The sequence below is a fragment of the Chiloscyllium plagiosum genome, unplaced genomic scaffold, assembly GCF_037043375.1.
Source record: "Chiloscyllium plagiosum isolate Xiang-an unplaced genomic scaffold, Cpla_swu_hap1 HiC_scaffold_36, whole genome shotgun sequence".
Lineage (NCBI taxonomy): Eukaryota > Metazoa > Chordata > Chondrichthyes > Orectolobiformes > Hemiscylliidae > Chiloscyllium > Chiloscyllium plagiosum.
Window position 1 is genome coordinate 41119718 of NW_028270174.1, and position 18571 is coordinate 41138288.

Consider the following 18571-nt stretch of genomic DNA (forward strand, 5'->3'; position numbering starts at 1 on the left):
CACTAATGCCCTGTATAACAGAAGAATAACCTCACCACTCTTGCACTCAATTCCCCTTTCAATAAACTATAGTACTCTATCAGCTGTCCACATCACTTGCTATACCTGCATTTTAACCATCTCTAATTCATGCACTAGGACACCCATATCGTTCTGCATTTCAGTTGTGCAGCCTCTCTTCATTTAGATAATACGCTGTTTTTTCTGTCAAAATGTACAATTTCACACTTTCCCACATTATATCCACCTTGCTAGATCTTACTTAACCTATCCATATCCTTTTGCTCAGCAAATTATGATGACCAGGAATGCTTTCCTTGAAATGTTGCTGGAAACAGATTCAAAAGCAATTTTCAGAAAGGGACTCTGGAGTTGCACATAGGCTGGATCAGGTAAGGACGGTAAAATTCCTTCCCTAAAGGACATCAGGGAATTGACAATATTGAACACCTCTCTTATACCCTTTCAAAGTTCTCTGATTAAAAAAAAAACCAATATGTCAATTTATCTCTCCACAAAACAAAGTTTTCTCACCCTGGCACTAATAAACCTCTACAGCAACTTCAAGGCAATTATACCCTTTTTCAAGTGTGACATGCATAATTGGAAACAACCAGTTTCCAGTTAAGGACTAACCAGTGACTTCTAAGTATTAAACATAACTATCACACTTGAGTTTTATGCTTTCATTGATAAAGTCAAAGATTTTTGCTTAAAACAGCAAGTTTAACAAACACAAGGTTAAAGATTTTTGTACATCACACCAACATAGGTGCCCCATTCCTTGCACCACCCTCAAATTCTATTCAATGTTATCCTCCCTCTTGTAATTTGCCCTCCCAAAGTCCACTTCCCACTCCTCTGCATTAAATTTCATTTCTCCCATTTCACCAATCTGTATGTCCTCCTGAACACTGCCGCTATCTTCCCACGTGCAAGTACATTTTGAAATTCTCTCATCTTAAAATTTTAAAGTTATGACCCTTTATTCAAGTGTAGGTAATTATAATACATCAGAAGAGCAGGAATCTTGATACCAATCACAGTCAAGCACCAATTTTATCCTCTTCTCCAATCTAAACACAACCATTCATTATTATTCACCTTCCCTTTTACCATCAATTACACGTCCACAACTACTTGCAAAGTGGGAGTGGACTAGAAATGCAAAGCACCTTAGTCTAGCAGCTATGTCCTTTAGGATCTGACCAGCTCAATCAGTTGTGCTGCTGCCGAGTGATGCTGAGATGGTCAGTGCAAATTTGATGGGCCAAATGGCCTTTTTCTGCACTGTAAGGATTGTATGATTCCATGACTCCCAGGCAGCTTCCTCCCATTGTATAGTCCTTTGCCGCCACCACTGTTGTGTTTGGCCTGTTGCTGGGACAGGACATATTCATAGACGGTGATGGTGGTATCTGTGAGATTGTCTGTAGGATATTATTCTGAAAGTATGACTATGTCAGGCTGTTGTTTGATTACCAATAATACCAGCAAAAGGAGGAGTTTGCAGGGTTCATAGGGTTGTTTTTGCCCTTGTCATTTCTGGTATTCGGTCAATGAAAGGTGGCTCATTTGGTTTCATTTCTTGCAATGTAGTTCTTGCAATGATGTGGCTTGCTAAGCCATTTCAGAGGGAAGTTGAGAGTTAACCACATTACTGTGGCTCTGGAGACACATGTAAGGCTAGATCACATGAGCTGAAAAATGTGTTGCTGGAAAAGCGCAGCAGGTCAGGCAGCATTCAAGGAGCAGGAGAATCGATGTTTCGGACATAAGCCCTTCTTCAGGGATGAAGAAGGTGTGCCAAGCAGGCCAAGATAAAAGGTAGGGAGGAGGGACTTGGGGGAGGGGCGTTGGGAATGCGATAAGTGGAAGGAGGTTAAGGTGAGGGTGATAGGCCGGAGAGGGGGTGGGGGTGGAGAGGTCTGGAAGAAGATTGCAGGTCAAGAAGGCGGTGCTGAGTCCTAGGGTTGGGACTGAGATAAGGTGGGGAGAGGGGAAATGAGGAAGCTGGAGAAATCTGCATTCATTCCTTGTGGTTGGAGGGTTCCTCGGCGGAAGATGAGGCGCTCTTCCTCCAGGCGTCGTGTTGCCATGGTCTGGCGATGGAGGAGGCCAACGACATGCATGTCCTTGGCGGAGTGGAAGGGGGAGTTAAAGTGTTCAGCCACAGGGCGGTTGGGTTGGTTGGTGCGGGTGTCCCAGAGGTGTTCTCTGAAACGTTTCGTAAGTAGGCGGCCTGTCTCCCCAGTGTAGAGGAGGCCACATCGGGTGCAGCAGTTGCAATAAATGATGTGTGTGGAGGTACAGATATGTGACGGATATGGAAGGATCCCTTGGGGCCTTGGAGGGAAGTGAGGGGGGAGGTGTGGGCGCAAGTTTTGCATTTCTTGCGGTTGCAGGGGAAGGTGCCGGGAGTGGAGGTTGGGTTGGTGGGGAGTGTGGACCTGACAAGGGAGTCGCAGAGGGAGTGGTCTTTCCGGATCGCTGATAGGGGAGGGGAGGGAAATATATCCTTGGTGGTGGGGTCTGTTTGGAGGTGACGGAAATGACGAAGGATGATACGATGTATCTGGAGGTTAGTGGGGTGGTAGGTGAGGACCAGTGGGGTTCTGTCCTGGTGGCGATTGGAGGGGCGGGGTTCAAGGGCATAGGAGCGGGAAGTGGAGGAGATGCAGTGGAAAGCATCATCAACCACGTCTGAGGGGAAATTGCGGTCTTTGAAGGAGGAGTCATGGATGGTACTGAACAATGCGCAGTCACTGTCAAACACCTCCACTTCTGATGTTATGATAGAAAGAAGGTCACTGATGATGCATCTGAAGACAATTTGCCCTAGGACACTGCCCTGAGGATCTTCTGCAGAAATAACTAAAGCACCATAACCAACTTCTGTTTTGCTAGGTATATCTCCAGTCACAAGATTTGCCCCCAGTTCCTGTTGACTTTACTTTTGTTTCCGATACCAAACTTGATTAAATGCAGCTTTCACAACAAAGGGCGGTCACTCTGAAAATTCAGCTCTTTTGTCCATGTTAGAATGAAAGCTATATTAAGATCAAGAGTTGAGTGGCTCTGGCAAAACTGGAGGATCAGTGAACAGGTTATTGCTAAACAAGGGCTGTTTGGCAGCACTGTTAATTATCCTTCCATCACCTTACTGAAGATCAAAAATAGACTAAAAGTCGTTATATGACTAGTTTGAATTTGACCTCATTTGTTGTGTGCAGAACGTAGCTGGATAATTTTCCATACGTATGTACTGGTGTTGTAGCTTTTGAAAGATGAATGCAATATTAATTTTTTCCTGTTACTTTTTGGTAATGGTCGTTTTCCTCAATGGTTGCTGTCTAACGGTGAGCTTTGAGCAGTTATGGGATCACAAAACTCCACCTAATGCATATTACTTCTGATGTTTGGCATGTAAATCGCCCTGTGTTAGAGTTTCACCAGGTTGACACCACTTTTGTAAGTATGCCTCATGTGCTTTTGGCACATGTTTCTCTACTCTTCATTGAACCAGAGTCGATTTTCAATTTGTTAGTAACAACAGAGTGGCGGTTTTGCTGGGCCATGATGTTATGGATTATTACTCATTACAATTCTACTACAGCTGATGGTCATCAGTTCCTCATGGATGCCCAATTTTGAGGTCTAGATTAATTTGAAGTCTGGTCCATTTAGTACAACACAATGAAAGGGGTCCTCAATATGAAGGTGGGGACTTGGTCACTCCAACCAATACTGTCATGGTCAGCCACATCAGCAGCAGGTTGATTGGTAAAGATGAAAGTCAAATAGATTTTTCTCTCTGTTTCTTCACTACCTGCCACAGATTCAGTCCGGCAGTTATGTGCTTTAGGATATGGCCAGTTCAGTTAGCTGTGGTGCTACCAAGTCACTCTTGATGATGGATATTCAAGTCCTCCACAAAAACGTTTTGTGCCATTGCCACACTAACACTTCCTCCAAATTGTGTTCAACATGGAGCTGTACTGGCTGGACTGATTCATCGGTCCAAGGGAGTATTAGAGGTTTGGTAGCAATACTTGCTAACTGCATTGTGGATGTACTTACACTAAATGGATTGCAGCTGTTCAAGAAAACGCCTCACAACCATCTTCTGAAGGGATGGACAATAAACACTGGCCCAGCCAGTGTTCTCATGAGTGTTTCAAAAAGCACAAATAAAGGAAACACTGGCTTGCATTCAGCAGACCCATCAAGTACCTAATACAAATAAATCCATACAGTATGAGGAAACATGTCTAACCATCATCTTGATCATATTGCTCAGTGTCAAATTTTATAACAAGGTTGTGTTTTCTTTGCTTTAAAAAAAGTTCAACTTCACACTGAATTTTTATGTATTGTCTAACCTCCAAACAACCTTTTGTACTTTTTGAATGGTCGATTTTAAGAACTTGTCTAATATGATAAATCTATCGATAAACTTTCAATTCTCTGAGAATCCTGTGTTTAGGGAAGTTAAAAAGTTGAGGTTATTCAAACGTGATTCATAATTTCAAGTGCTTGAAAGAATAAAATTTGCAAGGTAAAAATATCAGCATCTATGGATCACTGCAAAATCTAATTATTAATCTCCCTACAGACCTATTGGTCAAGTATATACAAAATTATAACAAAGATTCAAAATTTCTTTTGAGAAGGATTAATGTTTTCTTACCATTTTCTTGCTGTTTGGTAGAGCAGTCTATCCAGTTATGTTGGTTTGCTGCCCATATCATCTCAAACTGATGGAACATCACTTTCAACTTCCAAGTGTATGGAACAAATGAGTAGATGTCAGGGGCATTATCACTAGCCCAATCCTGGATTAAATCTGTCAATAGACACACATGTGGTACTAAAATGTTAAAACTATTAATAATTACCCAAGAAAACCATGGATTTCTTTCAGGCCACAGACAAGTCAGCTGCCTAGGTTTCCACACATGCATGACTGTCAAAAAAAAAACTTAGAAGGACGTACGGACTGCAAAACATTTGAGTGTACATCAACTCGCAGCAGGAGAATGCAACATTTGCATAAAATACTGATTAAAATAACAGCAATTTGTATTTTCAACTGCAGGCAACCCCAAGGCATTTACAACCAACAAAACATGTTCTGATCTGCAGTAGACAAAGAGGAGGTTGCAAGAACACAGCAAGCCAGGCAGCTTTAGGTGGTGGAGAAGTCAACATTTTGAGTTTAACCCTTCTTCAGGAATTCTCCACCTCCTGATGTGCTTGGTGTTATGAAGCTGAAGGCATGTACTGTACCATTAAGAGAATGTGAACGCTGTTCTGAACTGAGAGATTACAAGCACCTATGATATGACTAGATGGCAGTCTCAGAGCATAATGGAAAATTGAAAATATTTAACATTTGGCTGTGAAATGGATAGTTGAGTTGGTTGCTGTTTTGACAACAATTCAAATTTTACTAGTTTGAATTAAGCCCCAGGATACCAAAACCCAACCAAACTTAAATTTATTGTTCTGCCATCATCAAACCAATTAGTCGATCCAATGTTGGAGACACAAAATTTCGAAAATTGGAGATAAAGCAACTGTCATCGAGAGAGATGCAAGAAATTAGGAAACACTCTCTATCAAAGGTACCTATTCATATGAAACATATTCACAGTAAAAAGACTACAACCCAGGAGATCTTCAGCTAAAAAAAAAGACACTGAAGATGATAGTGGCAGTGTATTTTTGATATTAAGTTGATGTAATTTTAATAAGTATCTTATTGTAAAACATACTGTTAAAGAGTTGGAGGCAGGTAACAAGCAGTTAATAGAAAGGGGTGCTTAGATTGTGAATAGTTGCTGTTTAATGTTCATTTTTTGTGTTAAAAAATAAATTGATGTTATTTTCTTTGAACAGTGGAATCTGGGAGTTCTCTATCACTCGTATTTTAACAGATAATGAGGTGAAGTGAGTTTTTCTATTTTAATTAATAGGGGGATTCACCGCTGTGCCGTAACACTGGCTTGCTGTGTTCTTCCAGCCACCTCTTTGTCTACTTTGGATTCAAGCATCTGTAGATTTTGCATCTCGAACCATATTCTGGTCTGTAATAGCTGGTTACTGTTGCTTCCACTACAACAATTTACATACAATTGCAACACTAAAATACTTATTTTTAAGGCTTAATGGTTTTAAAAATGACAGAATGAACACTAGATTCCCTACAGTGTGGAAACAGGCCCTTCGGCCCAACAAGTCCACACCGACCTTCCGAAAAGTAACCCACCCAGACCCATTTCCCTCTAACTAATGCACCTAACACTATGGGCAATTTAGCATGGCCAATTCACCTAACCTGCACATCTTTGGACTGTGGGATAAAACTGGAGCACCCGGAGGAAACCCATGCAGACATGGGGAGAATGTGCAAACTCCACACAGTCACCTGAGGCTGGGATTGAACCCGAGTCCCTAGCGCTGTGAGGCTGCAGTGCTAACCACTGAACCACCGTGCCACTAATAATACCAAAAAGGATTTAACACACAACCTCTTAAGGGAATATTGGGCCGGATGGCCAAAGCTTATTTAAAATTTTAAGAAATCTTAAAAGTGGAAAAAAATGATAAAGAAATAGATGTTTAATAATTTTAGAGAATTCCAGAACTTTAGGCCTTGGTAGCTAAAGGCACACGATCAAACGTTGAGGAATTAAAATCAGGAATGTTCAAGAGGCAAGAATTAGACGAACACCACGAGGTGTGGAACTAGATGAAATCAATAACATAGGCAAAGATGAGGGAATACAATAATTTGAAAACATGGATAAGAATTTTAAAATCAAGGCATTACTTATGTGACAGTTAATATAAGTTAGCACGTACAGGCAAGATGGGTGAATACAACTCCAAGTTCAAGCACAGCACAGGGTTAGATGACCTCAAGCTTAGAAATCATCAATTTTGGGATACCAGCCAGGTCTCTTGACTGATGTCAAGTTTAGAACTAACAAAGTCAAAGATGATGCTTTAAGATCTTTTAAGTTCATGAATAATTTGTTGCTCTCATTGAATGGACCCATATGGTAACTGCCTAGAAGTGACTGAAATATAATTCTGGTAGCTTCAGCATGTTTTCTAAACCATGTAGATACTGATCTCACACAGATTGCTACTCCACAGTTTTTTTAAACATTCAGAAAGACTCGCAGATTTCCGACAGGAGATTTCAATTGGGGCTCCTTCAGAAATGCAGAACGTATTTTAATTCTGACACGTCACTCAGAGTCGAATAATTGGAGGAAACCAAACCATATCCATTTCTTCACAGTATGCAGTTGCTGTATTCTGTATTTTAAGTGTCCAGCTTAAGAGACAGCCCGTTTGACAGCTCCTGAGAAAGGATACAAATGTCAAGTTAGGGTGTCAACAGTGTGGAGGGTGCTAAGATGCCAGGTGGGTAGAAAGCCAGAATGCAAGATGGGAAAAGGATTGTAAGAGTAGTAGTGTGACAAGGGTAGGTCATGGTGGGAGGGAGATATTGGGTGTGGAGAATTGGACCCAACAGCAGTGAGAGGTGGATGTTGGGGCAACTGGGGACAGCACTTCAGGTACGGCGGGGGGTAGGGGTACGTCAATGGGAGGCAGATGGTGTTGGGTCTTAGGTCTTGGAGGAAGGTGATGGTGTCAGTCCCCTACGCAGGAATGTTGATGAGTTGGTGAGAGGAATTGGGTAATTAACGAAGGGAGTGTTTTATGAGTCATTGGGAGGAAGCAGGTACTGACAGATCCAGAGGGAGTATGGTAACACAGGTGCCATGTCCCAGATAAAGAAGGAGGTGTCAGAAAGGTGAAAGCTGGCTAGGTCTAAGGGTTTGGGGGGTCGTCCAGTGGTAGCAGGATTCAGATACAAGGGGGAAGGGGATTATGGTGTCCAGTGGTGGAGATCAGGGTCTGGGGAGGTATGCTAAGTTTATTAACTACCCGGGACTTAGACTAGGTTTTTAATTGTCTAACTTTCCCAGACAAGCTATTTACTTAACTGCAGCAGAACACTATAAATTCTCCAATTTGAATGGACATGTTTTTAAGGATTCCAGGCATATGAGGATTACTAATCAAAATCTTCAGTTTCCTGGGCAATCTTCTCAGTCTACTATATCAAGGATCCCCATGCTCAACTTTCATTCACGCAGCAGAAAGGACTATCTGATCATTGAAAATATGGGCCATAATTAATAGATTAGAGAAAGAGACTATATTTTAGAAACATCTATGTTAATTAATAATGGATAGCTGAGTCAGCATATATTTATGAACAGAAACCATGCTTGACAAATCTACTGGAACTTTTCAAAGGATATAATTAGCTGAGGTGATAAAGTGGAGCCAGTAGATATGGTTTACTTGGACATTCAGAAGTCTATCGCAAAGAGATTACCATGTAAAATTAAGGCGTAGGATTTGAGTCATGCACTGATGTGTATAAAGAACTAGTTCGCAGAGAAGAAGCAAAGACTCTTTTTTCCAAGTTTCAAATGTTGACTAGTGAGGTACTGCAGGGATCATTGCCTGGACCCCAGCTATTCACAATACATACATCAATGATTTAGGTGAGGGATCTAACTATAATATCTACAAGTTTGCAGACAATCTCGTTTGTAAGTGGATCCTGGACTTCCTGACTAGACCTCAGTCAGTCCAGCTTGGGAACAGCAACTCCAACACCATTACACTGAGTATGCCCCATCCCCCACCCCCACCAGGGCTGTGTACTCAGTCTACTGTTGTTCACCCTGCTGACACATGGTTGTGCAGCGATGCACAGGTCGAATCACATCATCAATTTCTCTAATGATATGACTTTAGCACGAACGACAAGTCAGCATACAGAGAGGAGGTGGAGCGGCTGGTGCACAGCCAACAACCTGTCTCTGAACATGGACAAACCAAAAGAGATGGTTCTTGACTTCAGGAGGGCACGTAGTGACCACTCTCCACTGGACATCAACAGCTCCCCCGTGAAGATTGTGAAGAGAGCCAAACTTCTTGGCGTACACCTGGCAAAGAATCTCACCTGGATCCTCAGCACCAGTTCCATAGTCAAGAAAGCCCAGCAATGTCTCTACTTTCTGCGCAGGCTGAGGTAAGCCCACCTCCCACCACCCCTATCCTCACTATATTCTAGAGGGTTCATTGAGAGTATCCTGACCTGCTGTATCACTGCCTGGTTTCGGAATTGCACTAACATGGATCGTCAGACCCTATAACGGATAGTGAGGATGAGAGGAAAATCAGGGTCTCCCTTCCCTCCATTACAGACATTTACACCACAGGCTGCATCCGAAAGGCTAAGAGCACTGTTGAAGACCCCAAACATTCCTCACTCAAACTCTTCGCTCTCCTGGCACAAAATACCAGAGCATTCGGTCTCTCTCAGCCAGACTGTGCAACAGTTTCTTTCCCCAAACCATCAGGCTCCTTAACACAGTATGATCGGGCTCTTCCATTTGAAATTCTTTGCACGATTTTGAAATGTTGCTAGAAAAATGTCTATTATTTATCATTCTTCTATTACACTGTAACTTGCGTGTTTTGTACTTCTTATTCACTTTCTGCTGTGAACAAGTGTGTAGTCTATGCTGTCCATGTAACACCCTCGATCCTAGAGGAACGTTGTCTCGTTTTTACTGCATGTTGTATATGGTGGAAATGACAAATACAAAGCTATTCTACTCTCTCTCTCTATCCTACAAGGTTGGGTGGGAAGGTGAGCTGCAATGAGATGCTTCAGTGTGATTTGCAGAATCTGAGTGACTAGACAAATGTATGGCAGATGAAGTATAGAATGGATAAATGTGAGGTTTGCCCTTTGGTAGCAAAATCAGGAAGCAAAATCTGAATGGTGAAACATTAGGAAAGGGGGAGGTGCAACAATACACACTAAGTACACTCAGTCGCTGAAACTAAGTACACACGTACAGCAGGTAATGAAGCAGCAAATGTTATGCTGACCTCCATAGCAAGAAGATTCAAATACAGGAGCAGGTATGTCTTTCTGCAATTGTGCAGGGTTTTGGAAAGACTTTACCTGGCATACTGGTTGCAGTTTGGGTCTTCTTATCTGAGGAAGAATGTTCTGGCTATGGAAGGAGTGGGACAAAGGTTTACCAGACTGATTCCTGGGACGACAGGGTCAATATGAAAAGTGACTTATCTCATTGGAGTGTAGAACAATTGGTGGGGGAGAGGGGGCAACAATAGCAAGGTATAGAAGTGGATGATCAGCTATGATGATAGCCTACTCCTGCTACTTTTTATATGCTTCAGTGTCTATGTTAATTGGTAGTGGGAATTCAATGAGGATGTTCTCTTTGCAAAGTAGGTAACCATAAGAAACTGCAACTCTGCTAAATTATACTTTTTAAGAATAGGTTTAGAATTACTTATTCAAAATAGATAGGCATAATAACACTGCAGAAAACAAAATGTTTCTTTTCTTTCTATCTAGAAATACACACAATGCCAGGGCATACTGCTATTTTGTACCACTGCTGGAGAAAGTAAATCTTAAGCTGATGAATGCAATGTCAATTAAATGGGCAGCTTTGTCCTTGAAGGTGGTGGCATTTTGAGCATTGTTGGACTCTAGTCATCCAGGAAAATGAAAAGTGAGAAGTATTTCATCAAAATCTGTCTTGTGCTTTTTAAAATCGGGCAGGGTTTTGGGGGGTCAAGCAGTGAGTTATTCAGCACAGATTTCCCAGTCTCTGTTGAAATAAGCAATATGAGAAAAGGTCAGGGTTAGATATTTGGGGGACAACAGTATTACTGGCATAAAAGTGGGAAGAGAGGTCATTGTAGGTACTCTGGCAACAATTAAATAAAATTCTGACCAGGTGATTAGAATTCTAACCAACTGGATAAGGGTGCATAGATAAAGAGGAGACTCATGCTGTTAACCATATCAAAGACTGCAGAATATATAAACACAGGAATGAGAAGGAGTCATTCAATACTTTAAGCCTGTTCTACTATTTTATAAGATCACGGTTGATTGGATTGTGGCCTCTACTTTCTTGTCTACACTTACGTCTTTGGTCTCCTTATTAGAAAATAACATAACACAACTTTCTGGGAAAGAAAATACATTAACAAAACTCCGAGAGAAAACACATGTAATATCCATTTTAGTAGGTGATCCTTACTTTTAAAACTAGGTCTCTCATTCTAGCTTCCCACAAACATAGTTCAATCAGGACAAGCAGGGACATTTTACCTTTGAGACTGTCATTTGTAAGTTTGGTGAGAGTGATTTCAATCTCATAGAATCCCTACAGTGTGGAAACAGGCCTTTCAGCCCAACAAGTCCACTCTGACTCTCCAAAGAGTAGCCCAACAGACCCATTTCCCCTACCCTATTACTCTACATTTACTCCTGCTAATGCACCTAAGCTACACATCCCTCAACACTATGGACAATTTAGCATGGCTGAGATTCACCTCACCTGCACATCTTTGGATTGTGGGAGGAAACCAGAGCAACCAGAAGAAACCCACACAGAAACGGGGAGAATGTGCCAACTCCGCGCAGTCACCCAAGGCTGGAATCGATCCTGGGTGCCTGACGCTGTGAGACAGCAGTGCTAACTACCAAGCCACAGGGCCAAGTTTAGAAAGAAAGGTACAAATTTGCAAAGCAACAAAACAGTCATATAATCTCATCTGCAAATGTACATACTTAATATTAAAGAGACTAATATGGACAAAGTATTCAAATTAATCAAAGAAAACAGATGAAGGCATTAATACTGAAAAATGTCTGCATGCATGACAGGATGAACATTTATTTTTAACAAACATTTAGTTGTTAATGAGATGAAGGAAAAACTGGCCAAGCATCCTTTCCTGCACTGTTCAGACACACCTAACAACTCTGTAACAATTTCAAGAGAAATAGTTAATGTCTAAGTCAGCAGTACTAATCAAGATAAGAGTTAAATATTTTTCAAAAGGGAGGAGCTGGAAAAGGAAGGCAATGTTACTGGAAAAAGAAATGACAATACCTTCAATTGCTTGTTTAATTTGGTTCAAAGATTAAAGTGATTCATTTCCTGATTTAATTAACAGCACAGCACTGATCCTTTGATGCAAAAGGCTGGTATCTTCTATTATAAATATTTCTGTATATTCTATAGACATGCAAAACAGTGATACTTTCTGGAATATGCAGCAAGCAATATGTCACATTGGTACATAATTTGTAAACGTGTATTAAGTCTTACTAGGGCTTTTACATCAAGGAATTTGCATAATTATTGGTTGAGTTAAAGGCAGCTGGCTAATCAAAATAAAAGTAGAATAAAAGCAGTTTCCATCCTGTAATAGAAAAAGTCTTTATGTCAGACAGCATTCAAGATGGCTAAAATGAAAGCAAGTCCTTCCTCACCAAATTCAACTTGAAGGACTCATAAATTGGGTATTTCACTTGAAGTCCCAGTGGTTTCTGGGTTCACAAATCATTTACATGAATGTTGATAAAAATCATATTTGTTCAATGTAAATTAACTCCAATTCAAACCAATCAAACCTTTGATTTGTGTTAGTTATCACTAATCAACAAGGTCAAAAATCACACAACACCAAGTTATAATCTAACAGGTTTATCTGAAAATACAAGTTTTTGGAGCCCAGCTCCTTCTTCAGTAGGAGCAGTGAGCATACATTTCCAAAGGAAAAGCCAGAGTGGAGGGGTGGGGGAGAGTTGGTTGTGGAATCTAGGAGTGTGCTGTATCCAGTTGCATCAAATTGGGTGTGTCAGATCATGTGAGTTGTAATTGGCAGACTCAGTGATGATTCTGGGTTCAGGTCAGCAGTTACAGCAGCTTTTCAATTTTTAAATTTTTCTGGGTGACTTATAAGCTTAAATAAGTCAAAACTCTCAAAAATCTCAGAATTTAAGGAATCTTTTTGGAGGGTTCCAGATGCAAGATAATTCCAATCATATTTCTGAATTTCCTAGTAAATTCCCTCAGAGTCAGCTTTATCAGGTTTACCACATGGCTCCCCAAGTCCAATTCCAGTCTACACTGCTGCAACTGCTATCTGGCCAACAGAATTTCTGATCCATTACATTTGGATCTTCAAAACAAAAAGACTTCATAAAAAGGTCACTAATAGTAAATTCTTGAGTAAATTCAGAACATGGAGTCAGGGGATAATATAAGAATAGACAGCCAACTGGCTACAGAAGAATAAAACAGGATTAGGGTGTCAAAGACCACAGAGCAGTCAGGTCCAAACTGTGGGGAAGCAGTGTTTCACAAGGAACAGTGCTGTTCATGCAATATTTATATAAATGATTTGGAATAAGTAATAATTTCACAACTTGTGGATGACACTAAATTGGATGGGCTCAGTCAATACAAAGAAGGGCTGACACAAAACACAGAAGATATTAATAAATATGAAGAATGACTGTGTAATTAGAAATGAAATTAGCACGGATGATTGTGAAGTGTTTGCTTTTAGCAGGAAAAGTAAGGAGAATGTAGGTTCTTATCCCTTGTTGATTTATCTATGAACCTCTGGACATTTTTACTTTGTTAAAAAGTTAATATAGCACATGAACAATTTACTTTGGATTCAAGGGTCAGGTGACCTTTTGGGTGAATTCTGTTCAGACAAGGACCAACTTAGGTCTCGGGAAAATAATATGTCCATGGGTAGAGGATCTTCTCTTAAAAGTATTTCAAATAACAAGACCGATGGTGGAACTTGCAGCTCCTATCGGATGGTTATTTATAGAAACTCAAACATAACGGCCCATAGATGCTCTATGAATTTGAAACCTGACCAAGACTGCTATGAAGACAGCAGTTTATTACGATCAGGTACGAACAGTTTCATTCTCCATGATCTAGCAACAGAGTCTTACATTGTGTCACATGTGGATAATTGTGGATTGATTGTGGTCACATGATCAAAACCGACTTGAGATAACACATCTTATTAGTCCAAGGAGCAGTGAAGGGCAAGGCAGGTTAGAAACTAATAAGGCACAAGAGGGAGAATCCTCACAAGAATAAAGGAAGCCGAGCTTATACAAAAAGTCATCTCAGGTAGTGATAGAGGCCAAATTTGTCTTCACCGCAAGATTTGTCTCCACAGAAGCACAGCCAGAACACCATGCGAAAACTCCACTTATCATCAGAGAACCAAGAGAATTCTGGGTAACAATCCTGGGTAATCTGCAATGCTTCCCATCTTAAAGTCTAAACATACGATTTTGTTATGTTACTCTGTTAACAACTGAAGTACATGTTTCATATCTAGCAACTCTTCTTTTCTTGTGTACATGTCTGTGCATTTGAAGGAATATAACATTTGTTGCACGTATGTTTCTGGCTGATTTGTTGAAATTGTGTAAAAGTGTAAATATTTTGACTTAAACTTTACAATAAAATGCTTATTTTTTCTCTAAAGGCACCACACTTTTAAAAAGGTTCAGTAACAACCATTCAAACTAAGATTTTGTTGTGGTTAACAAGGGGTAAACAAAAAGGGGGTAATTTATTCCATGTTCCTTCTGTAACACTTAAGTTGCTAGCAGTAGTAAACAAGTTAACAAAGCCAAACAGAGCACTGAGACTCACCTCGAGAGAGCAGGTTTGAAAAGCAGAGACGTTGCAGAATGGTAACAGCACAGAACATTAACATTCAGCCTTGCATGTCCAGTCTAGCCCACTCATCAGTCTTTTGTTTCTACAGCCCTGGAATTTTTTTCTCTCTCAATAATTGTTCAATCCCTTTTAAAACCCACTACTGAATCTGCCTCTGCTACGTTCTCGGGTGTTGCATTCCAGATCCTAACCACACACTACATTTAAAACAAGACATCCATTATTGGTTCTGCCATTTATCAGTGTTGTTTAGTTTCTGACGAGGAACAGTTGCTCCCTTTGTACTTTGTGCAGACCCTTCATGATTTTGCACACCTGCATTAATTTTTTTTTCAACCTTCTCAAAGGAAACCAATCCCAGCTTCTCCAATTTATTCACAGAGTCATAGAGTCAAACAGCATGGAAACAGACTCTTCGGTCCAATCAGATCATAATCCCAAACTAAACTAAACTAATATGACCTGGCTGCTCCTGGCCCATATCTATCCAAATTGTTCCTATTCATGTATCTATTCAAACATTTTTTTAAATGATGTCACTATACCCACATCCACCACTTTCTCAGGAGGTTCATTCCACACATGAACCATCCTTTGTGTAAAGAATTTGCCTCATTTCTTTTTTAAATCTCTCTCCTCTCACCTTAAAAATATGCCCCCAATCTTGAAATCTCCCATCCTAGGGAAAAAAGATAACAATCATTAATTTTATCAATACCTAAAATTCTTTCAGATCGCCTCTCAACCTCCTACACTCCAGTGAAAGGAATCACAAACTAACCAGCTTTTCTTTATAACTCAAACCTTCCATACCCGCAACATCCTCGTAAATCTCTTCTGAACCCTCTCCAGCTAGATAATATCCTTCCTATAACTGGGCGACCAGAACTGGACACACATTCCAGAACAGGCCTCACCAACATCCTGTACAACCTCAACATGACTGTCCAACTCCTATACTTAAAGGACTGAGCAATGAAGGTAAGTGCGCCAAGTGCCTTTTTAACCACTTTGTCTATGTGTCGCAGACTTCAAAGCATTGTGCATCTGCACCTCTAGGGCCCTCTGTTCTACAACACTACCCAAGTCCTACTATTCTGAAGGCTCTCATCCCCAGAATGATTTTTACCAATGTCTTAATATTCTTCTTAAAATATGACAGAAAACAGAAAATAGTTCAATTGGAGCTAAAACAGTTGTTTTTGTACTCCTTACCTCAATAGATAAAGGCCAGAGTCCCATATGCATTTATTAACCACTTTCTTAACAGCCACCTGCCACCTTCAACAATTTGAGTACATAAAACCCCAGGTTTCTCTGCTTGGGCACCCACATTAGAATTGTATGTTTTATGTTATATGGTTTTTCTTCATTTCTCCATATTCACACTTGGCTGTACGATATTTCATCTACCATGTGTCCACTCATTTCATCAGCCTATCTTTGTGTGACCTCTTACAGTTGATCATTATTTCCTTTATAGTACCCACTCCGATCCAGTTGATGCATGCAACATGTCCAAATCTAGATCATAAATATATATTAATGAAAGCAGTTAGTTATTCTAATACTGACCCCCTGGGGAATTTCACTACACTCATTCCTATAGTTGGGAAAGTAACTGCACATCAGTACTTCGATGCTTCCTGTTACTGAGCAAAGTTTGCATCCATTTTAACACTGTCCCTTTTATTCCAGGGCCCTCAGCTTTGCTGACAATCCTATTTTGTGAACCTTCATCAAACAGACTTCTGAAAGTCCACAAATACCACCTCAATTCTGCTACCCTCATCAACTATCTCTTTTGCCTCAGTGAAAATCTCAATCAAATCTTTTAAACACTATTTTCCTTTAAATCCATTCAGCTTTTCCTTAATTGATTCACTTTTGTCCAAGTGCCTGTCAATTTTGTCTTAGATCATCATTCCCAAACATGTTCTCACCATAGAGGTTAAATTGACTGGCTGTAGGGCCTAGCTTTTTTTTTAAAAACAACATTCCTTCAGTAACTAACACCATGCCTGTAACAAAGGAGAACTGGAGTTTTATGATTAATGTTTCTCAATTTGCACCAACCTATGCTAAGTATCCTCAGATGTAATTGATCCATAGTTTAACAAACCCAGAGTATAGCCAACCATCCCAATTCATCATCCTTATCATTTTTAGCCCATTGAGTGACTCAGCTACCTCCTCGTTCACAAAGAACCATGGTTGGAATACAAGTGGAGTACAATGAACTGCTCTGGTCTTCCTTTATTTTAAAAAAAGTCAAGATACTGTAAAATCCGCAAAAAAATATACAATGAAGCCAAAACTGAGAGGTTATTCTTATCAGAAAAGATTGGACAGCCTGGTGTTACTGTTTCTAGAAAAGAGAAAACCAAGGGATAATTCAATAGAAATCTTTTAAAGTGTTAAAAGATCCAATAGAACAGACACAGAAGATGTTTCCATTTATGAGAGAAGCCCTGCCAACTGCTGTAAATATAAGATGGTCATAAATAAAATCTAATAAAGAACTCAGAGGAAGTTAATTTGTCCAGATTAGTTAGAATGTGGAACTAGGGAGAAAGTGAGGTCCGCAGATGCTGGCGATCAGAGCTGAAAATGTGTTGCTGGAAAAGCGCAGCAGGTCAGGCAGCATCCAGGGAACAGGAGAATCGACGTTTCGGGCATAAGCCATTCCTGAAGAAGGGCTTATGCCCGAAACGTCGAATCTCCTGTTCCCTGGATGCTGCCTGACCTGCTGCGCTTTTCCAGCAACACATTTTCAGCTAGAATGTGGAACTACCCAATGTGATTGAGACAATGATGTTCTGAGGGGAAAGTAAGAGAAACACATAAATGAAAAGGTAATAGATGGTACATTGACCACATAAGTGAGCATGAGTGAGACAACATGAACCAGTTGAATCGAATGGTCTGTTCAGCCTGAAAGATATTTTCTAATCAACTAGTTCAGTGGTGATATTACACACCTCTGGAGCAAGTGGGACTTGAACCCAGACCTTTTAGCTCAGTGGTAGGAACACTACTACCACTTGTACAAGAGCACCTAATAGTCATGTCCTGACAGGGAAGTGAACCCGGCCAGCAATAGTGATAGTGCCAAATCCTAACCATTAGTCAAATAGGACTGTTGCTCAATCTCTCTGTAAATATTAAGTTACAACACGGGGTAAACCCCTCTGCTAATTTAAACTACCAACACAGATAAGATTCACACCGTGCTGTAATCTGTTAAAATTCAATAGGCAAAGACCAAAAGTCACTATTTTTAAAAAAAAGTTGTCAATTTTAATTTAAGTCTAACAGAGAATATTAACTAACAACTATTTACAACTCCTTTCTCTTAAACCTATTACCACCCCCTCTACAATATTAGCCCGATAAAAAAATCCCTATTACAATTTACAAAAAAAAAATCACATTTCAAAACAGTTAGCTTTGCAGCGTGTCCTCTACGTTTTCCTCTGTAGATGCTCTCTCCAGGTCAGTTTCGATGTTTTTTTTCTGTACAAACTCTTTCTCCAGACAGGTACCTCTCAGGAAGCTCTTACTAGCAGCAGACACCTGTTGGTCTTTTGGCAGTTCTCTTTGCCGCTCTGGCTAACTGTTCAAAATGTTGATATTTAGATCCCAAAATATTGGATTGTTTCATTGGTTTTAATATTGTCAAAATACAAAATTCAAACTTGATTGGAGTTTGGTATCTTGGGGCACAATTTAAACTGACTGTCTGAATTTGAAACTTGTTTTTGTCTAGCAACCTAGCTACTGCTAACTGTTTAACTAACTATTACAATGTTACCTTGTTCAGAACACTGTGCACTGTGTCAGGTAGTTCTGCTAGCTTTTCAACTCTCTTAAAGGTACAGTACACCTCTACACCTTCGTAACAACTA

At 40.3% G+C, this 18571-nt stretch overlaps 1 protein-coding gene across 12 annotated transcripts in view; it reads right to left on the reverse strand.

The window, feature by feature from the left end:
- The window catches only part of bltp1 (bridge-like lipid transfer protein family member 1), a 434366-nt gene that overhangs the window by 292852 nt on the left and 122943 nt on the right, over positions 1-18571 (reverse strand). For all 12 annotated transcript variants that reach the window (XM_087980106.1, XM_043674037.2, XM_087980105.1 and 9 more), the window contains one exon: positions 4691-4846. In XM_087980106.1, the coding sequence (XP_087836232.1) occupies positions 4691-4846 (156 nt within the window). The remainder of the gene's footprint in view (positions 1-4690; positions 4847-18571) is intronic.